Here is a 22592-nt window from a genome sequence, read left to right as displayed (position 1 = left end):
TGAACACCGAGATAATGGAACTCAATTGACGAAACTCGCATTCAAGCATTTTTGACCCTCGGAAGCAGGTCCGATAACGCTAGGTGAATGGCCAATGACAAACCTCTTCGCACCAATTCGCTCTAGACCTTGCTTAGAATGACTGTACCTGTGATTCGCCGTACCAAACCGGCCCGGTCGATGTGAACGACGCCCTCTTACAGTGGCGGCCCGCCCACTCCGCCAAACCTTTATTATTTGCGATGTCCTTTCATTCTTCAGCAGCATAAAGACTTCACTATCTCTCTTTAACAAGAACCCACCACGATAATCCAAGACATACCTGACGCATCGACCATGTATATTCGCGCCGCCCATGCTGAAGCGGACCTCCGTGTCCTTCGCCGCCTCATCCACGAAAACCCCCTCGGAATGCTCACAACCGGAATAAAATCCCAAAACCATTCCTTCCTCCAAAGCAGTCACATCCCCTTCCTTCTCGACGTAAAAGATGAATCCAGCGAAACAGAACTCGGCCGTCTCCGCGGTCACCTGGCTCGTCAAAACCCCCAAAGCAAAGCCATGATCGAACACTGCACCGCCAACCCCTCTCTAAAAAGCTATCTCGAAGACGAAGTCCTAGTAATCTTCACAAATCCAGCTCACCACTACGTCACCCCCAAATTCTACACCGAGACGAAACCAACGAATGGAAAAGTGGTGCCGACGTGGAATTACGCCGCGGCGCAGGTTTATGGAAAGGCGAGGATTTACTATGAGAATAACGAAGAGACGTCGTCGTTTCTGGGAAGGGCGATTAGTGATCTTACGGATCATAATGAGAGGGGTGCGATGGGGTTTACGGCTGAGAGTCAGTGGAAGGTTTCTGATGCGCCGGAGAAGTATGTTGAGTTGTTGAAGAGGAATATTATCGGGATTGAGATTGAGGTTACTAAGTTGGAGGGCAAGTTTAAAATGAGTCAGGAGATGGGTCAGGGGGATAGGGAGGGTGTTATTAAGGGTTTTGAAGGGTTGGGGACGGAGGTTGGTGATGAGGTTGCGAGGATTGTTAAGGAGCGTGGGGAGTTGAAGGATCAGAAGAAATGATTTCCAGGGAAGCTCGCGGATATAGATAAGTGTATAATGAATCCGGTAATGATTGACTTGGTCTTTTGATAAGTCACAGGGATATTAATTCCGTCAGCCTTACAAAATTCGCCGTGATCCCGCAAAGTGTATGTCGCGCTGGTTTAAACAGTCTCACAGCTGTGGCTGGAGCTTTTGTTGGCCACCTTCGCCTACTGTTCAAGAGCTCCTTCAGCCTTGTATAGCTCATCACGAATCAATGTAGTAGCTTGCTCCTTAAGTTAATCTAAAATACCAGGGTTTTACTGGTCGAAGGTTTTCATGCGGTGCACCATTTTCACTAGCGTCTATGAGCCAACCACGCCATCACCCCCCTTTCAAACGATCGTCCCTTTTGCACGTTATCCTTAATTGCAAAAGCTTGGTTCAAAATGAATTCAAACAAGCATTAACACATCCTAAGTCTTTGGGGGAGTAGTCTTTGGATCGGTTTGGCTTGGCACAGCTATATACCAGCGAACAATAAAGCTCACCGTGGCGGTGATGTTCTTGAAGGGTACGTCCAATAAGAAACATCCTCATAGAAGATCTGAAGTTGGCAAGCCTTGCTACCATCCTAATCTGGACCTGGTCGTCGTCCAAAAGCAAGCAGAATCCCAACTTATGCGATGATCTGACTGGTCATTTGGAGCATCAGGAAGAGTACAACGATGTCAAGTTGGCTCACTATAGTTGTGATTGAACGGGGCCTCCTTGTGCCTCGACCTTAAAAAGTGCAGAGCTCATAGTGTCAGATTCATTCAAAGCCGTCGAGCTTCAGTCTCCTACAAATGCCAGTTTGCCTTTCCTCGACGTTGACAATACATTCGATACCAGAGTAGGATCTGAAGATGGGCAACCACCTAGACTACTGTTATATCTTGACAGTTGGGGAGTTGACTAAGATCAAGATCGATTGTTTCTTCTCCGACATTTTATGGCCAACGTTAAGGATAGTATTGCAGAGTTGGACGATTTTGTTTTGTTACTGCGGGAAGAAAGTCACAACAACAAACCGGTATTTCGTCGCCTGGGCGCAGGGTATCTAGCCAGACCACAGCCTGAGCCGTTTATTCTCTTCAGTACTACTCACCTGATCTGTTTGGATGAGCCAATGGATGAAGAGAGCCTCAAGAAGTTATTTAAGTCCCCAGAGGCTCCGCTCGCATTTTTGGACGATGCTCGTGCACAAGAAGTTATATTACTATACTGATAGAAGTGACCAATGAATATATTACCGATAGAATACAGGCGGGTAAACTTTCAGGGCGTTAACATGCCGATGATACCTCGATTATCAGTCCCTACATAGTAGGTAGGCGTCCAAATTGAAGGAATTTACGTGTCAAGCTCCTTTGGCCTCGGCATGGTGAGATGGTCATGAGTCTGTTGCAAAGTTTGCATGTTTGACTCAAACGACTGGTAAAAGGTGAGTCGCGATAAGAATATAATTGAAAAGAGATTTGCGATGCTGAGATGTCATATCTTTGCTACCAAACATCTACTCCAATGTTTCCGATCGTGATAGGCACTTCCAGGATCAGTTTTTACCTAATCAGCGAACAACCCGGCAACTTACCTCGGCACTGTCAAAGAGCACAAGATAAGCTTGTCACAAATGCAAACCTCAATAACCGTATATTCCCGACTATGGGGCCCCATGGGCTATCGACCGCTCCAATAACATCCCCATTCTCTTGGTATCGTGAAGCCGACCATGGACTTTCGATGTTACGCGTCGCTGTCGGCCCTTTTATCATACCATGAAAAACGCAGATCGTCAAGTGATACATTCTTCAACATTTCATTGACGAATTCTTCAGAAGAGCTGACCGCCCTACGGATGGCTCGGCAATCAGGTACACCACGATGCGAACACGAAGTGAATTTGTGTAGGGTAAGAAAAGCGGCATACCGCGCTAGCAAATTAAATTCCCCGACAGTGACATGATACAGCATTTGGCCGGAACAAAGCATTGTTGACTCGTGGGAATCGAATGCAAACGGTTGCTTAGATAAACGTGCTGGGGATCGGGGAAGCACGTGGAATTAAGTTACGTTTTAGGTAAAATACCAGCATAAAAACTGGTTTTCTGGGGAAATTGTTACAATTCTTTTAACAGTGTTAACAACAGCAAGATTGCCTATGACGCAGTGGCGCTGGGAATACCGGATATCCGGACGCGGCTCAAGGATACATGCATCCCACATCCCATGACAGTCAAACACTTACAGTGACCATGGAGAAATGGGGGAACACGGGGTATGGAGAAACAGGACAAAGATAAAAGTGCTTTCGGCCGAGGCAGGGCCGTTCGGAGACGAAGAGCGGGTAATGTTTGAGGTACGGTATCTAGAAGTTCTTGGAAGTGTCGTGGTACCTGGGCATTCTACGGTCAGAATGGATGAGATCGTCGGGGGAAGAAATTGGCGTCATTGCTTCGCATGCCAAGATTTGTATGGGAGATCGGCAAACGGGGCTTGGCAGTTGAGACAAGAGATTCTGACAGCTGGGCGATTCTTCAATGTCTTACAGAAGAGTTTAACGGTGAGATCCGAGCGTAGAGATGTGTCGTATCACAAGTCGATTGACTTTGAGCCAGAGTCAATCTCGACATGAGAATGTCATGAACTGATGCTCATTGAATCAAATCTCATGAGTCTCTCCGGATCCCTCGGGTGTCGTCATGTTTTGACGATGAACCAAATCCAGAATAGTACTGAACAGGGGTTAGTGTCACTAACGCTTCCAACCAAAACTGTCATCCAAGCCATCACGGGGACATTTCCCCCAATCAGAAGTACTAGAAGTAATTGCATTACAGGCCGTTTCAGTTAATTTTGCAGCCACTACAAAATCCCAAAAAGCCATATCGTCATACCAAACAGACACCGTTCCTTCGATGCCATGAGGTGAAGTCTCGGGCTTTCCCCAGCTTTACAACCCCGTGGAGGTGGTACCCCGTTACCCAGTATTCACCCCATTGCCCAATTACTGTGCTATTCCCCTTGTTAACCCCACAGAATTGGTAGAAGCAAAATAAATGGGACGGACCGATTTCGTGGTCTCGAGACCATGACAGCCCAGGATTGGGCATCGGGGTGCGGCTCATTGGACGCCTGCTTTTCAGGCCTGACATCACGAAGTATCACTCTTTTGGTTTATAACGTCATTCTGGAGGAGTATGTATTTAAATCCTCGACACCCTCCGTCTTGTAGAGTAACTCAATCACCAATTGACTCTAGATCATCACTACTACATACTATTATATACACTGTAGAGATACAGTTTGACTGCCCATCATGGCGCCGTCCTTCCTCACTGTTCATTTCGATGACCAGAATCCAAACTCTGAAAAGGGAAAGGAGGCTGGTGCGAGGAGATCTCTCGCTGGTCTTGATTACTCGCCTTTGCCTCGCATCACGCCCCGATCTTTTCTGCTAGCTACCTTTGTCTCCATGGGCGGACTTCTGTAAGTTCTCTTTCCCATTTACTGCCAATCACTGTAGCTGACGAGGACAGCTTCGGTTATGATACAGGTCAAATCTCGGGCTTCCTCGAGATGCCAGACTTTCTCGACCGTTTCGCCCAAACAAACAGCAAGGGAGAAAAAGCATTCAGCACCGTCCGCTCAGGTCTCATCGTCGCGCTCCTCTCCATCGGAACGCTCATGGGCGCACTCATCGCAGCACCTGTAGCCGACCGCATTGGCAGAAAGTATAGCATCTCTGGCTGGACGTGGATGATTGCTATTGGCTTCATCATCCAGATATCTTCGGACAGGGATTGGGTGCAGATCATGATGGGCCGATGGGTCGCTGGTCTCGGCGTCGGCGCGCTGTCTCTCCTCGTTCCTATGTTCCAGGGCGAGACTGCACCGCCGTGGATTCGAGGTGCAATGGTTTGCTGTTACCAGCTCTTTATTGTAAGTGATACAATTCTTGGCGTGCCAAGTTTCCTGTCCCGACGATCTGTGGAGAAAAGGTGTCAAGGATTGCACTGACGCTTGCTTAGACGATGGGTATTTTCTTGGCTGCGTGCTTCAACTACGGCACTGTAACGCACCATCCCAACAGCTCAGCATCCTGGCGCATCGTCATCGGCGTCGGCTGGGTCTTCACCCTCATTCTCGGCATTGGAATTCTCTTTCTCCCCGACACGCCCCGTTTCGACTACCGCAACGGCAGAGTCGATCGTGCGCGCGACACGCTCTGCAAGGTCTACGGCGCGACGCCAAATCACTGGGCGATCCATACCCAAATGGAAGAGATCGAGTCCAAGCTCCGCGCCGAGAGTCACATCAAGCAGAACCCCGTGCAGGAATTCGTCGGCATGTTTAAGGCTCCCCGCATGGCTTATCGCATTTTCATCGGAATGTCGCTGCAGATGTTTCAACAGCTCACTGGTGCGAATTACTTCTTTTACTACGGAACTACCATTTTCCAGTCTGTGTCTATCGACAGCTACAAGACGCAGATTATCCTGAACACGATTAATTTCGTGGTAACGTTTATTGGATTGTATATCGTCGAGCACTACGGTCGCCGCAAGTCGCTTATTGCGGGAAGTACTTGGATGTTTATCTGCTTCCTTATCTTTGCGTCTGTTGGTCATTTCTCGCTTAATCGTGATGATCCCACCAAGACGCAGGGCGCGGGTATTGCTATGATTGTATTTGCTTGTCTTTTCATTCTGGGCTTCGCTACAACCTGGGGGCCAATGATTTGGACCATCATGGCTGAAATCTTCCCCTCGCGATATCGCGCCAAGGGCATGGCTCTCTCAACCGCTAGCAACTGGCTCTGGAATTTCCTCCTCGCTTTCTTCACGCCTTTCATCACGAAAGACATCGACTTCCGCTACGGATACGTCTTTGCGGGATGTAACGTCCTCGGTGGTTTGTTGGTCTACTTCTTCGTCATTGAAGGACAGGGACGTACCCTTGAGGAGATTGACACCATGTATCTTGAAAAGGTGAACCCTATCAAGAGTGCCAAGTGGGTTCCTCCTCCTCCTGAGGAGATGTCGAGGATCAGGAAGCAGGCTGGTACGGATCTCGAGACTGCTGTTCCTGCAGCGTCAAGCGATGATGAGACGCTTGCGAGGCCGTCGGGTGTGACTGATGGTGGATTGGGACATCATAAGGAGGAGCATGCTGGAACTTCGCACCGAGAGTAAGAAATGGTGATGGTTGAGATGTGAAATGTGAGATGTGAGATGTGATGGGGATGTTAATGAGTGATGTTGAAGACGAGATTGCATGATACCTACGACCTGTTCTTATTGTCCATAGTCAAATTTACCGTACTTAGACCTGATCAATTGCTTGGGATGTGTGTGCACCGAAGATTGACAGTCATTGATGACACCCGAATTGTGATGAGGCCATATGCTAGAGGTCTTATGATGAGATTCACTCGTCATGGATGCAATTGATTCTTTGCCTTATCGTGCCATCAAGTCTCGCTGTTGTGTGATTCAACGCTCCAGGCAGTTGTAGTCTTCGCGACACCTGAATGATACACCTTCCTTTATGGCCAACGCACTCACCTATTGCGACTTCCATCACCCGCGAGCCCCCCTTAGATGGAAGGACAATAATCTCCCCTCATCTCCATTTGATCCATACATCGAATAACTCCATCATCATCATCATATACACAGATTCTGCCAACGCTTTAAAATATCCATCTTCGTCGCCAGCGACAATTTCACTATTGACTGGGCACGCGACAGTTACGCCTTCCACTGCATCATCAACACCAACTCCAAGACCTTCTCCATCATTCCCTACTGCCACCAAACATCCACATCACCGCTTGCGACCAACATCATCAACGATCTGTACCCTGAACTCGAGCAATATGTGTCAGAAGTCAAGCTACGAAAAGCGGTGCGAAGACTGCAACTCGAGGGTCATCATCCACGTCGTGACCCATCAAGTATGCAACGGCAAGCCCCCAGTATTGATGACCAAGGCCGAAAAGGCGGACCGCAAGAAAAGAGGCCGTGGAATACCCTATCGCAAGGACGGCTTCATATGTCAGCGCAGAATACGGCCTTACAAGAGATACTGGTCCTACGTCGGATCGCACGCCTGCTGGTATTGTAGCCATCGCAAGCAAATGAACGAAGCGGCGGAAGAGCTCAAAACCCTCCTTGCAGACAAAAATCGAACAGAAGCAGAGGTTCAGCTTAAACGGAACAGGTTGAAAGAGGTGAGGGAACAAATAATGGATACAGGGGTTTCAGAAGAGGATTGCACGACGGCACTGCCCAAAAGAGTCCAAGTCGATATGAAGGGCTAGTTGCCTGGTTCACTGGTCAAAGCGGATGAGAGTGTCTGGAAAAGCCTCGAGTATTTGCCTCAGCCAAGTTTTGAAGACGATGAACAGCCAGATGACTCAGCCGAGCCGACTGATTCACCTGCTCCCAGCGACGGCGAGCCTTATTCCCTTCCAGTGTTAGATAAGGGGAAGGGGAAAGCGGTCGCAACAATCGAAATGGTGGATGTACCATCTGAGGCTACCAGGTCTTCTCTGTTCCCTGAAGCAGATCGAATGGGGATCCAAGATACAGCTTCTGATCTTGAGATGGAGGATAGGGAGAGCAGTGAGGTGCAGGACGCGACAAGCGTTGACATGCCGACTGCAAGAGGCTTGGCTCTTGCAGCATTATCTCGATTCTACGGCTGGAGTGAACGACCGTGATTGATGGCCGAAGCAGTCGGTGAGTCAAGGTTTGGGCACTGGCTTTGAGTGATACTGCTGCTTGGATCAGAGTAGTCTCACAGTGGAAAATGGATGGCTGCTGAACGAGGACGTCGAATGCAACATATATTATCGAAGTAATCGGCATAGAAAGATTGCAAAGAGGGTGCCTGACACATAGAACAATAGTCGATAGCGAATATGTCCATAGTTTCGTTTCGCTGCATGAATTCACCCATAGTGAAGAGTTTGCAATTGCGGTTCTTCATATGTATATGTCTCTCGTGCCCGAAAGCCAGAAAAGTCTAATGGAAGCATGATGCGATAAAGAATGAGGACGCATGCTAGACCAGTCGAACGTGATGCACTCAGATACATCACCCGCTAAGTCAAGATTACGCAGCATTACGGAGCGTAAAGTATGTTACACTGGGATGAACGGCGCCATCGCGAGGAGGGAGTTAGTGATGGTAACTTCTGGTTCTTGAGCCACGGTCTCTGATTGGCCTCCATCGTGCTATGCGAGTTTAGGCGAGAAGACAAAGAAGTGACAGATTTTGTGCGTGAACATGGTGCCTTTTGGCAGTGAACAACAGACCGGTGACGCCTCGGGGCAGTGAACATGCGAATTCATCGAGACGTAATAAAGAATGCAATTCTTTCAGTGCCTTCAAAAACAGTGATAACAAGACCTTTCATCCCGAAACACAGACAGCATCACCGTCCCTCCAAAAGTATAGATGCGTCCTCTCCTCCCTCCCAATTCCCCCAACCCGTTATTGAACCTCGGATTAAAATCAGTAAAGACTGAAAGCAATTAAACCACCTTCTTTGCTAGTCTATCCTATCGCAATTACTAACACTAATAGTCCCCAAAATGTGTCAAGAAAGACAAGAGACCTGGCTGTGCAAGACCTGCCAGCGCTTCATCAGATCGGAAACTTACAAGATATGGCTATGCGATGGATTCAAACGAAACGGTGTCTGCACTGAGGTCAAGAAAACACTGCCGACGACTGTTTACCAGCATGATCCGGACTGTAAGTTTTGTAATGCGCCGAGGAAGTGACCTGACGATGAGGGTTTTGCTGCGTGGATGACGAATCAGAATGGCACATCGGAATGGTGAGGACAAGAGAATGGTGATGGATGTTTGAGGTTAGTAGGGCTGGTTTGTCTTCATCATAACAGACTACAGCTGGCAGATTAATTGGATCGAGGCTCTGTAGTCGTTTGTACATCAATCTTATCTTTAGACCGGCTCATGAACCCGGTCTTAGTCCCCATCGGTATCCATCCCGATCAAGTGACACGGCATAAATACTCCACATTCTCCATTCGGCCATCTTATCTCTCTGACATTTTCCGACCGACGAATCACGCCCATTCCCAATGACACTTTGTGGGGGTCTCATTCTCTGATCTTCATGACGCCGGCCGAAGCTTTTCTCCTCCATCACTTTTAGCCTGCGCCCGGAATTTGAGCTTAAGATACTCAAAGCCTACCCCAGAAAACTGAGCTGACCGGAATTCCGAACATTTGCACGTAGTGAGTTTTGGCCAAATGCCGAGGACTACAGGTGAACCGCGTGTAAGGCGCTCTTGTGAGCGCTGTCGGTATGTTTATCAGTCGCGATAGAGAGGATATATACTGATGATGGGATAGGGAGAAGAAGATTAAATGTCCTGCTGAGAAACCGGGCTGCTCGCACTGTCGATTGGCAAATCAGACTTGTACTTATCTGCCTAGGAATCATGTCAGCAGCAGTCGAAGATCCTTCGCTCGGAGCTTGTTAGTCGCTGCTCGGAAGGCTCAGATGAATGAGGGAGCTGATGTAGAGAAGCAGACCTCTTAAAGCACAACATGCTAGCATATCTCCGACAGCTTCAAATCATGAGACAGAGTAAGTTCTTTGGTCAGGTTACTGTCCTAGCTAATTGAGTCGAAGTCAAAGCTTTGGGAATAGGCATCAAAGCCAAGATGTCAATGCATGGAATATTCATGCAAATTCACCACGTATACATCCGCAATTACCTCCGATAACAGCTATGCTTTCCGAAACATCCTCATGGTACGGCAAATATTTCTTCAAACCATGTTGACTCACTGACAAGAACAGGTCACCGGCGAACCCCGAACCACCGTCAGACCTCCTAACAGATTTCGTGAACGCCTACCGCGAAAAGCTCTACTTTCAACCACTTCCGCTATTTGACCCGAAGCGTCTCCAGCTGAAGATCGGGACATTGCCTCAGTACCTCCGGTGGAGCTTCCTAGCTTTGTCACTTCATTATACAAGTCATAACTTCTACTATGGATTGGAAGGGAAGGCTATTGAGTACTATACTGCATCGGCGAGAAGTGTGGTTGTTGATATGGCTGCGGAGGGGCTGGTGCAGTTGGAGGTTATGCAGGCTTTGTGTCTACTTGCGTTGTGTGATCATATTTGTACGTGCATTCTCATGCTCTTTTACTTATCGCTAACTGAGTTCAGCTGGGAAGTCTTCACGGGCGTGGATGATGATAGGCATGGCTGCAAAGCTAGAGTCGCTTCGTCTCTCAGACTCCAAGGTCAGCGGATCACGACAGTCTGAAGATGCGATATCAAGATGTCACTGGAGCATTGCTATCCTGGAAAGCACCTTTGCTCCCCACTGCAACACTCTTTTCGAAGTAGCCCACGCACCGAATTATCCCAAGAGCGTACCCAGGCCTACTACTCTGCATGGCATGAAGACATATTGCGCTGACTTGACGGATGCATACGAAGCAAACGTTCAAGACGTAGGGATTGTCGCAACATGTCTTGGCTACATATCCGTCTGGGGAAGTATAATTTCCTACCTTCGCGACATCCGCAACGGTGCAAATGAATATCCCTGGCTAGCAACCTCAAGACACAACCAACTCACCGTCAAGCTATATGAGCTCGAAAACATCACCTCCCACCGCCATCTCATCCGCAACGCCCCCTTCCCCGACCAACCCCCCTCTGAACTCAGCGAAAACAGAGAATACTGGGCGCCATGGGTACTATTCCAAGTGATGATGCACGCCACCCAAGCAATCCTCAACAACCCTTTCGTCCAACTCGTTGCTCTTCGTCGCGCGGGTCGGAATTTTCAACCGCGTTCGTTTCTGCAGAATACAGTTGATCAAGCTTTGTTCCATGCTGAGTGGGTTTCTAGACTCGTGAGGATGTGTGCGGATAGACAGTTTGAGGTTAATGATCCTCTGGTTGGACAGGCTGTTGCGGGATGTGTTTCAATACTGTGGATATTCCAGTTTGCGAGGGATAGGAAGGTTTCGGAGAAGGCGAAGGAGAATCTGGGCATTTGTGAGACGTTTCTGGAGCATTTATCGCGGAAGTGGCCTCATATTGTTGAAAAGGTGAGTCCTAAAACCCAAGCACTGGGCCATACTAACAGCGTTGTAGGTAGAGATTCTACGCACGCTCAACATCAAAGTAAAAAAGAAACGACAATCGCCTCAAGATGACGAATCGAGCAGCGCAACTATTCAGTTTGAACCAGACATGATGTGGGAACTGCTTGATCCCGCGATGTCAGGCCGAGACTGGGCTGGCTTATGCAAAGCTGGCGGGACTTATGCTGCGAAGAGCGCTACAATCAAGGTCGCGACCAAGTTTATACACCCAATTAACAGCGACGAGGATAATGCGCCGATGGAGAATGGGGCGCATAATTTATTTGATCTGGAGGATATTTATGGAGAGCCGTTTCTGGATCAGTTCTTTTCTGATTCTTTGCTTGTCAATATCTCCTAGACACATAGCACAGCGTTGTTTTACCTTGCTAGAACTATCGAGCTCAGCCTTTTGATGCCTTATGGCACAATTAAACCAGCCTCTGAAATCCTGCGTACTCTTTTTCTCAATTGACGCTTGTGCAGCGCCAATTTCGGTCCCGGCTAAGAAGCCGATTCTGCCTTGAGAACCTCGTCGTCCAATCATCGTGATACACAAAATGCGCGGACGACAAGCCACAACGTCACAGCCAATACGAGATGACCAGTTTGTAACATGTCTGAGACAAGACGACCAAGAAGATGAAGTGGCTTCAGCTGGAGTTTGGCGGTGACACCAGCGACACCTGCATATAAAGCACACAGGCTAGCTGATGAAGATTGCTTGCACATTCGCAGCTATCAAAATGCTTGTTTCACAATCTCTCCTCTCGCTCGGCTCTATTTTCAGCTCCGTGACTAGTCTCCCCGGTTGCGGGGAAGTGAATGTTTTCTACACGTGAGTTCATAGCTGTGGACTGTTGATGAGACATTTCCTGACGCTGTGAAGCGGCTTGCCTGGTCGGCATATGTATGTTACGCAGCAAGGCTATGGTGCCGCTCTTGTTGAAGCGCAGATCTTCAACCATACACGGCAGCTACGGGAGGCCGGATACAACGTGAGAGGTATATTGATCGAAAACAATCGACATTTTGGTGAGCCCGACATCATGCCAACTCCCCTCAACGATTGACTTTCCAATAAGCTTTCGGTGGAAGACTGGGGCACTTAGCAATCTAACCATTGACTTCATCTATCCTTACCAGACACCCTGGCGACAGTAACTTAATCTCCTAGGAAACAACACTACAATATACGATACCACTTGAACCTTTATTTCCACTCCCACTCTTGAGTGATGGATACTGATTGCTGCATTATCTTCCCTACATTCCTAGACGCATCAATATACAGCTTGCAGTAGCCGGTCTAGGGTGGGGGAACAGGGACAAGAACCGTCAGTTTCCACGATGTAATCACTATCATTACTAAAGCGGTATAAAGCTATCGCTCACTATGGGCTCGGCCAATATGGAGGGCCTTAGCTGGCCACCATCGGCAACAGGTTACCAATCACTAGCCCTAAGGATACAGCCATGACTTCGGCTGACTGAGCTACAGCCAATCAGATTGATCTGAATTACGTTCATTTTAGGAAATTTTAACAGGACCAATGAAAATTTTGACCAAATCAGGTCATTTTAGTCGAATCGAGATAACGGAGCGATATTCTTCGTCAAACACGGATTCACGGCATATTAGCATGTTTGCATTACTGAAGCATGTTGTGCAGATTAAAAACCCCGGGATTGGTGCTTAAGCATCGGCATAGAAGTGTGAAATTAAGTTAAAATATCGGTGTATTGCCTCTCAGCTCACCTATCACTCGCCTAATTTCGAGCCAGATCCGCCTGCTGCGCATTCTGAATACTATTTGAATTCTCTTTTGGATCCTCGCCCTCATCATGTGGAAGTTACTAGGACTCTCCTCAGGCAACATTAATAACACCAAGACAGAACCAACGCGTGGTCTTCCGTCATCTTGGTATCGCTCCCCCGAGATTTACAGGCTGGAACGTCGAGCTATCTTTTCTAAGAAATGGATTCTCTTAACTCACAAGCTGCGGTTCCAGCAACCCGGCGATTACCTCTCGTTCACCTATGCCGAGTTTCCCTTCTTCCTGATCCGAGACCGCGACGGCAATATTAACGGCTTCCATAATGCTTGTCGCCACCGTGCGTATCCTGTTATCAAGGACCGCTCTGGTAAGACTGGCATCGTCAGTTGTAAATATCATGGCTGGTCATACGGGCTGAAGGGAAACTTGGCCAAGGCGCCTCGCTTCGACACAGTCCCAGACTTTGATAAAAGCCAGCATGGACTATTTCCAATTCACGTCCATATCGACAAGACTGGCTTTATCTGGGTGAACCTGCAGGCGGAATTGGAGGAGAAGTGGGAGATGCAGTTTGGCGGAGTTGATGAAAAGACTTTGTTCGACTTTACCAGCGGATACAAATATGACCATACGTGGGACATGAACCTTAAATCCAACTGGAAGGGCGTTATGGAGAACTACAACGGTAAGCTATCAGGAACATGATGCTTGGATAATTAATCTAAATATTAAGAATGCTACCACTGCCCAACGAGCCACCCTCTTATCGCAGGAGTTTCGGACCTGCCCAAATACAAAGTCGAACCAAAGGGCAACTGCTTAGAGCATACAATCATCAACAAGAAGCAGGACGACGGGACAGACGATTTTAAGCGCTCCATCAGATTCTTCTTTCCATCGACGTCCGTTACAGTTACGTGAGTCAATACATACTGGAACGAGCTTTGCTACAACTCCTGACGCTATTGCTTAGTAAGAACTTCTTCTACATCCAACGGATGATTCCTGTTGATGCAACACACACAAGAATAGAGAACGAGGTGTTCCGTCACGAGTCGGCCGGAGACGAAATCTTCAAAGCCACGATGGACTTCTACGCACAGGTTCTTGAAGAAGACAAAGAATTGTGCGAGTCCGCGCAGGCCAATCTGGAAGCCGGAGTGTTTGTCAGTGGCGAACTGCACCCAGACAAGGAACGAGTCAGTGTCACCCATCGTGAGTTTCTACTCGATTGCCAGCTACTAACCTATTTTTGTTTAGGGACCTATTTACTTCCAGAACACGGTCAGACAGCATGTGATGGAGCATAGGAAGAAAGAAGTTAAGTTGGGCGAGGAGATTTTACCGGCGATGCCGAAGGTGGTAGGGACGATGAAAACTAGCACGTACGACCAGGATGCAATGTTGTGCTCGCAACTGGAAAGGGAGGGCTGCGGTTCCGGAGCAGAGTTGGTCTGGTAGTGCGGCAAGTTATGATATTCTTTATGAGGGCAAAAACGGAGTAATATAACTCGCGTACATATCAGTATAAAAGAGGTTTCTTAATAAGTCATATTTATTTCCTTGGCAGATACTTATAAATAGTAACAGTATATAATTAAACTAATATATAATAATAATTAAAAAAGTAAATTGCTAAAAGCTTTTATATATAGTGTTATTAGACTTTATTTAGCTTTTTTTCTTCAAGTTTTCTTTAAGTATATTTAAAAAAAGAAGGATTAAAAGAACATTCTAAAAGGATATAAGGTCAGACAAGTATACTATAGCACATCGTTAAAATGCTACACTAGGTACAGAAACGTCACGATGCCTCGCAGGTGACGGATCGCACAGACTCACCCTGCCACGTGCATGTAGCCCGTCGCTCCCTGAACCACGCTAGAACTGCCGTGGCAGCTCAAACATAACGGGCTGCAACCACATTATGAGTCCCAGGGATCTGGGACGAAGCCACCGGGTACCAGGAATGCATCATGGCGAGAGGGTGTACGGCATGCAGATCGAGCAGCCCCCTGGCGTAATATCTGGCGGAACACATGACGGTTACGGCTTTGGGGCACAGCCTAAATGATGGGGGATGGTCTGTGAACACCTGGGCTGGGATTTCACGATAGGGATACCACTCTGGCGTGTATATACACCTGGCTTATCAGATGGTGGGGTGTTGATCCCTGCGTCCGGATTCGGGGTGACCTTGGCTGGAAAGCAAGAGTGGAGGTTCACTTGTTGCTACGAATGGATTTATTAAAAGGAAATACGTTAATAGATGGATTGTTAGTTGGTTGTTGTCCAAAATTATGATTTAGAATAGGGACGAGTTGCGTGCAGAAAGGCAACACTTGAGGCACGGTGACGTAGCGTAATGACTATACGTATCGCGCATGGACATGGTCCTGGATTAAATGTGCACACATTTCTTATACATAAAGCTTCATATGTCTCTATTCAACTACATACGCTATCACTAGTCATTCATCATACCTTCATACCTAAGCAAGCCATAGCCTCGCACGTTCCCATATGCTTCAACACCAACACATCCTTGCAACAACCTAACCCTTGAACGCCTTTCCAGTACTGACATTGACCTTTGTCCACACCGTGCCCGTCGACATGTACCAAGCAAACTGAACAGGCCAATAGACATGCATCATCCACAACCACGGAAGAGGATCCCAAGACTCGAAGGTACCATCCTTCCAGTAGACGACGTGCTGCACAAAAGCCCGAACTGACTTTTGGATATCCGACAAACTCATTGTGCCTCGGAAAAGAGTGAGGTAGAATGGATACAGAACGAGCTCGACGAAATCTTGGCCGACCCAGTAGTATTGCTGGGGATTGGTAGGCGACACAGGTGGCTTTGTCAAGGGTCTCGGTGCAGATGGGGTAAGGATGGAGAGATATTCATCGACGATCTCGGGTGTGTTGCTGAACAGAACAGTAGCGGTGTGAACTCTTGGATTGCACTCAATGGGGTATATCGTCACTTCTTTCTCAACACCAGACTTGACAGCATCTTCATCTTCTTCATTGATCAAGAAGTCAAAGCTCATATGTCCTGTAAAGTTCTCGCCACCCTCTTCAGCCTGCTTCAGTGTAAATTCAAGCATTGCCCTGCTGAGGGGTGAATCAACAGGAAGAGCTGAGTAATGCATGAGAACATCAGCGGAGCGACACGCGACAAACGCGCAGACGCGACCGCGAATGATGAGCGCGTGAGTGCAGAACTCGGGACCTGTGATGTACTCTTGTATGATGAAGGAGCATTTGGCTGTCTCGAAGGGAATGGAGTCGATGCGTGCGAGAGTAGCTTCTTCAGAAGACAGAGGAAGTAAAGGCATTGCAAAGCGCGCGACATCATCTACACCAACAGGTTTGACAAGATATTGTCTCGCATGATGCTTATGCTCAAGACCTCCATTTCTTTGAAGGAAATTAATAACGTCTTCTCTGTCCTCCACAGCCTCCGTCAACGGAACTGTCAAACCAAAACCCTTGGTATGTTCAATGAACGCATCCTTCTCATGAAGTCTCCGAATATCCTCAACACCAAATTGAATTGCCTTAGCATTCGTACGAGCTTCGATGATTTCCCGCACCGCAGCATCTTCAACAGCCGCATTCACATCCGAGACAGAAACCCAAAGATCAACGTCTTCATGGTGGATGATCTCCACAATACGATTGAGATATGGATCATTCATGCTCGTTTTTGAAGGTTCTGAAGGCGGTGGGAGACGATAGTACGCGTCGATTGCGAAGGATACGCGACCGGGCGAGAGGGAATGAGAATCAGCGCCTATGACGCGATGGCCGCGGCGATGAAACATTCGTGCGAGAGAGAGGCCCTTCGCCATGTTCACGCCTGTGACCAGAACAGTAACTTTGTCCAGATTATCGCCATCATTCTGAGGTTGTGAGGGTTTGGAAGTGAAGCGGTTCCAGAGGTAAGCTCCCAATGCAAAGAGGGTGTTTGTTGGTAGGAATATGAAGCCGAGTAGGAAGAGAGCCAGGTTCTTGGCGAATTCAATTGCTCGAGAGCTCTCCAGAGCCTGATTTGGCTTCCCCATGATGAATGGGATATAAAGTCCAACAATTGAGTCTTGACAGTATCCAATTCACAATTATGAGCTTCACCAAGCTATAGAGCTATAGCTATTGAGGATACAGCTCGAAAAGGCGTTGTGAAAAAAAAAGCCAATTGGAAGACGTCATGACTCGGGCGTGTGTGCGGAGATTTATCTCACTAGCACGTCGGTGCAGCTCCGGAGCAGCGCATTCCGATCACAATCCCGTCCCCTCACTACTAAAACCATCTAACTCATCTCACATTAGTCTGAGATCCGTTGGAGAGGGGAAACCGCTTTAGGCTTCTTCGCCAGGAAGATTAGCTCCGATGGTTTCACACCATGGATATCTCATGCATATGCAGCTTTTCACACCGGTCCCTTTCACAACCAATTACAGCTCCAGCGTGTTCCTCATGTATCGCAAGAAAGACACACCATATGCGGAATTGTCACTGTGCGTTTCGATGCAAAGGGTCGAGACTCTCTGCTTTTCTCATCAGCCCACCATACTGTTACACCGAGACGCTGTGCTAGGAGTCTGCTTACATCTATGACGTGCTAGACTCATGAGCAAGTGGATATAAAGTGCTGCAAAAGAAAAAGAATTCGGAAAATAAGAGCGGTCAGGGAATAACGGTCCCCATAAGGCGCAAGGGTAGATATCGTAGATCTGCAGTGCAACATTCCCATTGTCCCTTTTCCCGATCTCACTTCAGGGTCTAGGCAATTCACATGTCCAATGTTATTTTTGGCCAAGGGATATCCCGCTAGGCTTAAACGTGGGGAAAGCCTAATGAATGACGCGCACATGCGAGATGGTAGTGTAATCGACGCCCTCACGCTAATATCGCCCCGTCTTTAGAGAATACAGTATCCTTTACTCCGTACCTTCTCCTAGGACATAAGATCTAGGTACAATCTCGCCCCACGCGGGGCTTAAGATCATACCCCTGAACGACAAATTCATGGTACATCCCGTTGCTGTATGACACCTCGAGGAAAAAAGATTCGCAATACACCTTACCAAACAGGCTAGAGAGAACACATGTCGTGCTCAACTGCTCGTTTGCTATGGGCTATGTTGTATGCACTGCTACAGAAGCGTAGGAACTAGTGCTTCAGACCCATCATAAATTTGACCATCATGACACCAACATTAGATACATGCGTCTGCGTACAAACATGCACCTCTAGCCAAGCCTCGGGCCTCAAACCACCTACCCAATGAAAACGGTCCTCATGTCTCTGTACTTGTCCCCCAACCACTCGTTTACCGACAGCTCATGTAGTGTTAACTTGCTCTTGTGAAAGGAACCCTAGCTCGAAAGCTTGTCGGCAGTTGAATATCTCTCAGAGGGGGGTGCTATTCACACATAAAAAGCTCTCCCCATCACCATCAATCCCAAGCTACACACATCCTCTACACCCTTTCATCCCTATTGTACTACCCCAAACAAACCACTCACCATGTCTGATATGAGTGCTACCGTCGAGCCCACCGCCAAGGGTTTCGCTGTCTGTGGCTATGAGAAGATCGAGTATGACTTTGAGTTTCTCGATGGTGTTTTCAACACTGCCAATCCTCAGCTGTACCAGCTCTACTCCCCCTGGGGACGATGTCTGGCTGTGATGGACCTCAACATCTTTAACCTGTATGGGAATGAGATGCAGAGGTACTTTGATCATTATGGCATTCCTCTTACTATTCACAAGACTATGATTGGTGAGAAGGCCAAGAGCATGGATACGTTGTTGTCCATTGTTGATTCTATGACCGATTTCGGTATTTACCGAAAGGAGCCTGTTCTTGTCGTTGGTGGCGGTCTCGTCACCGATGTTGCTGGGTAAGTCTCCTTATCAACTGCTGTAAACAACTTAACTAACCATACAGCTTCGCCTGTGCTGCGTATCGCCGCAACACCAACTACATCCGCATCCCCACCACAGTCATCGGTCTCATCGATGCCTCAGTCTCCATCAAAGTCGCCGTCAACTACGGCCGCTACAAGAACCGTCTCGGGGCCTACCACGCCCCATCCCACACATTCCTTGACTTCACTTTCCTCCGCAGTCTCCCCGTAGCACAGATCCGCAACGGCTTTGCAGAGCTGATCAAGATCTCTACTTGTGCTCACAAGGATACTTATGATCTTCTTGAGAAGTATTGTGAGCAGCTTATCAACACTGGCTTTGGACGATCAGATGATGCTACTCCTGAGATCAAGGAGGTTGCTGATAAGATCTGCCGTGCTGGTATCCATGAGATGCTGAAGCTTGAGACACCAAACTTGCATGAGATTATGCTTGATCGTGTTATTGCTTACGGCCATACTTGGTCTCCTCTTCATGAGCTTGTCCCTGAGACGCCTCTTCGCCATGGTCATGCTATCTCCATTGACATGGCATACTCTGCTACCCTCGCTCACATCCGTGGTCTCCTCTCATCAGAGGAACATACCCGTCTCTTGAACCTCTTCTCCCGAGCTGGTCTCTCCATGGACCATCCTCAATTCGATGCTTCCCTTCTTGAGAAGGCCACAGCTGCCATTCTTAAGACCCGTGACGGCAAGCTTCGCGCAGCTGTTCCCGTCAACCCAATGGGTGACTGTGTCTTCCTGAACGATGTCAGCCACGACGAGATGGTCGCTGCTCTAGAGGAGCACAAGAAAATCATGAAGTCTTACCCTCGCCAGGGCGCAGGTCTAGAGGCTTTCGTTGACTCTAGTGACACTGGTTACACCATGAATGGTGCACCCGTCGAGAACGGCAATGCTCAGAACATTCCCCTCAATGGCGTACAGAACGCTAAGCTTCACGCCTCTGGTCCTGAGGGTGTTGATGGCCTTCAGCAGGACTCTAGCAGCGACGATGACTATGTCGTCAGCTCTTCCAAGACCAACGGTCACCAGGACAAGGGTATCCTCAGTGACCTGAAGGAGAAGGCGAATGGTATTCAGAACCAGATCGCCAAGGCCGTCACTGTTGAGAGTCAATGATTGCATCAAAACAAAAAGAAAAATTATTGCATTGGAAAATGAGCATACGATTGCTAGGTACTTGGGTTAGTTGACGAGGATTACCTTACATCCTGGTCCTTTTAGCATTATGATACCGGGTCTGAGAACGAGATGATAAATCACTCAGCATCCACGGTTTTACTTTCAATTCAATATACAAACAAGGATTCTATTCCATATCAAGCTTTGATTGAAGAGTGATTGTAATATGCTTTATTCGATGTCCTTCATTTTTAGATTTTACTGGTCTGGTGGATCATGATTCTCAATTGCCACCAGCATGCTGATAGTACTTGACTATTACCTCCGCCAGCACGAGAGCATTGAACATCGCCATAGAACGGCGATATGATATAAACATAATAAGGTATCTACGTTAAGAATACTTGGGCGGTAGTAGATGGTGGGCTGTCCACTTTGTTGTGTGAATAGCTAACCATCTCCAAGGTCTGTGGCCTGTCTGTAGTGGTCGTCTGTTTCACCTCCCTTCTAGGTCCAACTACAAGAGTCAGCAAACATTCAAGAGCAATCATGGCTGGTTGTTGAACTTACATATACTGAGGCAGACAAACTTTATCAGTACTGGGAACCAAACAGCCACGGCAACGAGTTGTCCAAAGCTCTATGTCGACAGACCACCACCAGCCGAGTGCATATCCAGAAGTTCAATCATCTCGTGCAGACCAATGAAGATCATGATAACGGTCAGGAGTTGAATAGTAGCCCAGAAGACACCCAGCGAGAGTTTAGCACCTTTGGTCTGTGCAAATGAGAAGATTGTCCAAGAATCTCCGCCAATCTTCGTATACTTGATCTTATCACCCGTCATTCGCGTCTTGGCGAAGTTCACAGCCCACTCGATTATAAGACATGATGTGGTGATGTGAATAGCAAACCGACATGCAAGAGTAACGTTGAAGAAGTCGTAACTATTTTCCCCCTTGATTCCCTGACAGAAGCTCATCGGCCCGGGATTACCTCCGCAGGCATCGATGGTCGAAACCTGCTTCAAGTGTTGTTCAAATGCATCAGCATTGAAGTCTTGAAACTCTGTGATTACAGTCATGAGGACCCATGACAGGACAACGAAGAAGAGGGTATAGAAACGCCGCTCGCCAGCTCGGTGCATCAATAGCTGTGCCATTAGGACGGAATATATACCAGCTGTGACGAGTGCTTACATGATGCGATGATTGAACATCCAAGAGAATAGTGTGAGCATGTTGGCTAAACCGGCTCTATTCCCACCGTCGAAAGTGATGATGGCTGTGATTGAGATGGTAGCAGCGAACAACGCTTGTGATTCATGAAAGTCAAGCATGGCAGAGGATGCAGCTTCCGCGAAGCGTGTTTCGGACAGTGTTGTCTGCCACCATTGGCATGTGGCTCGAAAGCTAGAGTCCTTCTGGAGTGAGCCACCTATGCGGCTAAATGTTTGGATCCACGATGTTGTGAGTTTGAAACAGAGGCCAAGGAACAGAACGAGCACAAGCTGGATAACATACGCCGTGACGATCTATAAGGTTATGTTAGAGTCTAGCTTAAGAGGCAGGGATAGGTGACGTACACCTTGTCCAGCGATGTCCAAGTCAATGCCAGCACTCTCAGCCTGACAGTATGGCTTTGCCATGACTCTCCCAAACCTGGCGATCTTATCCGGCTAGACAGTACCGCACTTGAACCCCTGAAGACTGCTCGTACATCTGCCGTATGTAGAGTCAGAACAAGAAGCCCAAGCACAGTCTTCAAATTTCCGAAAGATATTCAAGGAATTGAACTTCTCGAAGTCAGCGCCTAGAGTGCACTGTACGATCTCTGCTTAACGTCCCGTCTAATTGTACATGAGCGTCGCGTTTGAACATGTCGTCGTACAGTTGAGTGAAGTACCGTCTCCATTATCGCAGCCATAGGAAATAAGCCTGGGGCCTACTGTCGGATTTTGAATGGTGAACCTGACGCGAAAGAAGTGCGCCGTCTCCCAGGCTTGCCACTGTTCGGATATCTCAATACCATGATGTGTTCTGTTGAAGTCATATTTATCAATGATCTGGAACTTTCGTTCAACCATTTTAACAAAGAATGAAGAAGAGAGAGGAGAGGATAAAAAAGTCGAGGTCATCTCATTTGAGGCTGATATATAGGACCCCTGAAGCCTACAGATTTAGCCCTATGAGATGCGCTAGCAGGGTTCAACAGTAAGCACTACCTCTATATCGAATCCTGATTTGGTGGGGTTCGATTGCGAACAAGACACGGGCTGATAGATCATCCTGCGATAACATTTGGGGGCTGTTGTAAAATTACTTTGCCACCAACGAGGAGAAACATGTAGTATTTTCAAGTTGTCTTTGAATACAGATATCTAATTACTCTTCACCAGGCCAGGAGTTTGTGATGTGACCCGGGAAATTCTAAGTGCTGCTCCCCCCTGGAGTCTTGAGTAATTTACCCGTGCTATAAAGTTTGACCAGTTCTGA

The 22592-nt window shown here is 47.8% G+C and overlaps 7 protein-coding genes across 7 annotated transcripts; 5 read left to right on the top strand and 2 right to left on the bottom strand.

Moving 5' to 3' along the window:
• Positions 1-336: 336 nt before the first annotated feature.
• Positions 337-1086, top strand: J7337_003310 (uncharacterized protein; the record flags this gene model as incomplete). Its single annotated transcript, XM_044821026.1, has 1 exon — positions 337-1086. The coding sequence occupies one exon, from the start codon at positions 337-339 to the stop codon at positions 1084-1086; it is 750 nt and encodes a 249-aa protein (XP_044685326.1).
• A 3322-nt stretch (positions 1087-4408) lies between these two features.
• J7337_003309 (uncharacterized protein) lies at positions 4409-6284 on the top strand (the record flags this gene model as incomplete). The annotated part of the gene is made up of 3 exons (XM_044821025.1): positions 4409-4578; positions 4629-5031; positions 5121-6284. 3 exons carry the CDS (start codon positions 4409-4411, stop codon positions 6282-6284), a joined length of 1737 nt encoding a protein of 578 aa, XP_044685325.1.
• Positions 6285-9710: 3426 nt separating this feature from the next.
• Positions 9711-11604, top strand: J7337_003308 (uncharacterized protein; the record flags this gene model as incomplete). The annotated part of the gene is made up of 5 exons (XM_044821024.1): positions 9711-9720; positions 9864-9888; positions 9937-10265; positions 10312-11207; positions 11254-11604. The coding sequence occupies 5 exons, from the start codon at positions 9711-9713 to the stop codon at positions 11602-11604; spliced, it is 1611 nt and encodes a 536-aa protein (XP_044685324.1).
• A 1484-nt stretch (positions 11605-13088) lies between these two features.
• J7337_003307 (uncharacterized protein) lies at positions 13089-14332 on the top strand (the record flags this gene model as incomplete). Its single annotated transcript, XM_044821023.1, has 4 exons — positions 13089-13707; positions 13756-13939; positions 13996-14237; positions 14283-14332. The coding sequence occupies 4 exons, from the start codon at positions 13089-13091 to the stop codon at positions 14330-14332; spliced, it is 1095 nt and encodes a 364-aa protein (XP_044685323.1).
• A 1245-nt stretch (positions 14333-15577) lies between these two features.
• Positions 15578-17098, bottom strand: J7337_003306 (uncharacterized protein; the record flags this gene model as incomplete). Its single annotated transcript, XM_044821022.1, has 1 exon — positions 15578-17098. One exon carries the CDS (start codon positions 17096-17098, stop codon positions 15578-15580), a length of 1521 nt encoding a protein of 506 aa, XP_044685322.1.
• A 1467-nt stretch (positions 17099-18565) lies between these two features.
• On the top strand, positions 18566-20094 carry J7337_003305 (uncharacterized protein; the record flags this gene model as incomplete). Its single annotated transcript, XM_044821021.1, has 2 exons — positions 18566-18942; positions 18990-20094. The coding sequence occupies 2 exons, from the start codon at positions 18566-18568 to the stop codon at positions 20092-20094; spliced, it is 1482 nt and encodes a 493-aa protein (XP_044685321.1).
• Positions 20095-20737: 643 nt separating this feature from the next.
• On the bottom strand, positions 20738-21745 carry J7337_003304 (uncharacterized protein; the record flags this gene model as incomplete). Its single annotated transcript, XM_044821020.1, has 3 exons — positions 20738-21279; positions 21364-21631; positions 21683-21745. The coding sequence occupies 3 exons, from the start codon at positions 21743-21745 to the stop codon at positions 20738-20740; spliced, it is 873 nt and encodes a 290-aa protein (XP_044685320.1).
• Between the last annotated feature and the right edge of the window lie 847 nt (positions 21746-22592).

Source organism: Fusarium musae, chromosome 2 (genome assembly GCF_019915245.1).
Source record: "Fusarium musae strain F31 chromosome 2, whole genome shotgun sequence".
In the NCBI taxonomy this organism is placed as follows: Eukaryota; Fungi; Ascomycota; class Sordariomycetes; order Hypocreales; family Nectriaceae; genus Fusarium; species Fusarium musae.
The sequence above is the reverse complement of the archived record's forward strand: the minus strand, read 5'-3'. Positions and strand labels throughout refer to the sequence as shown.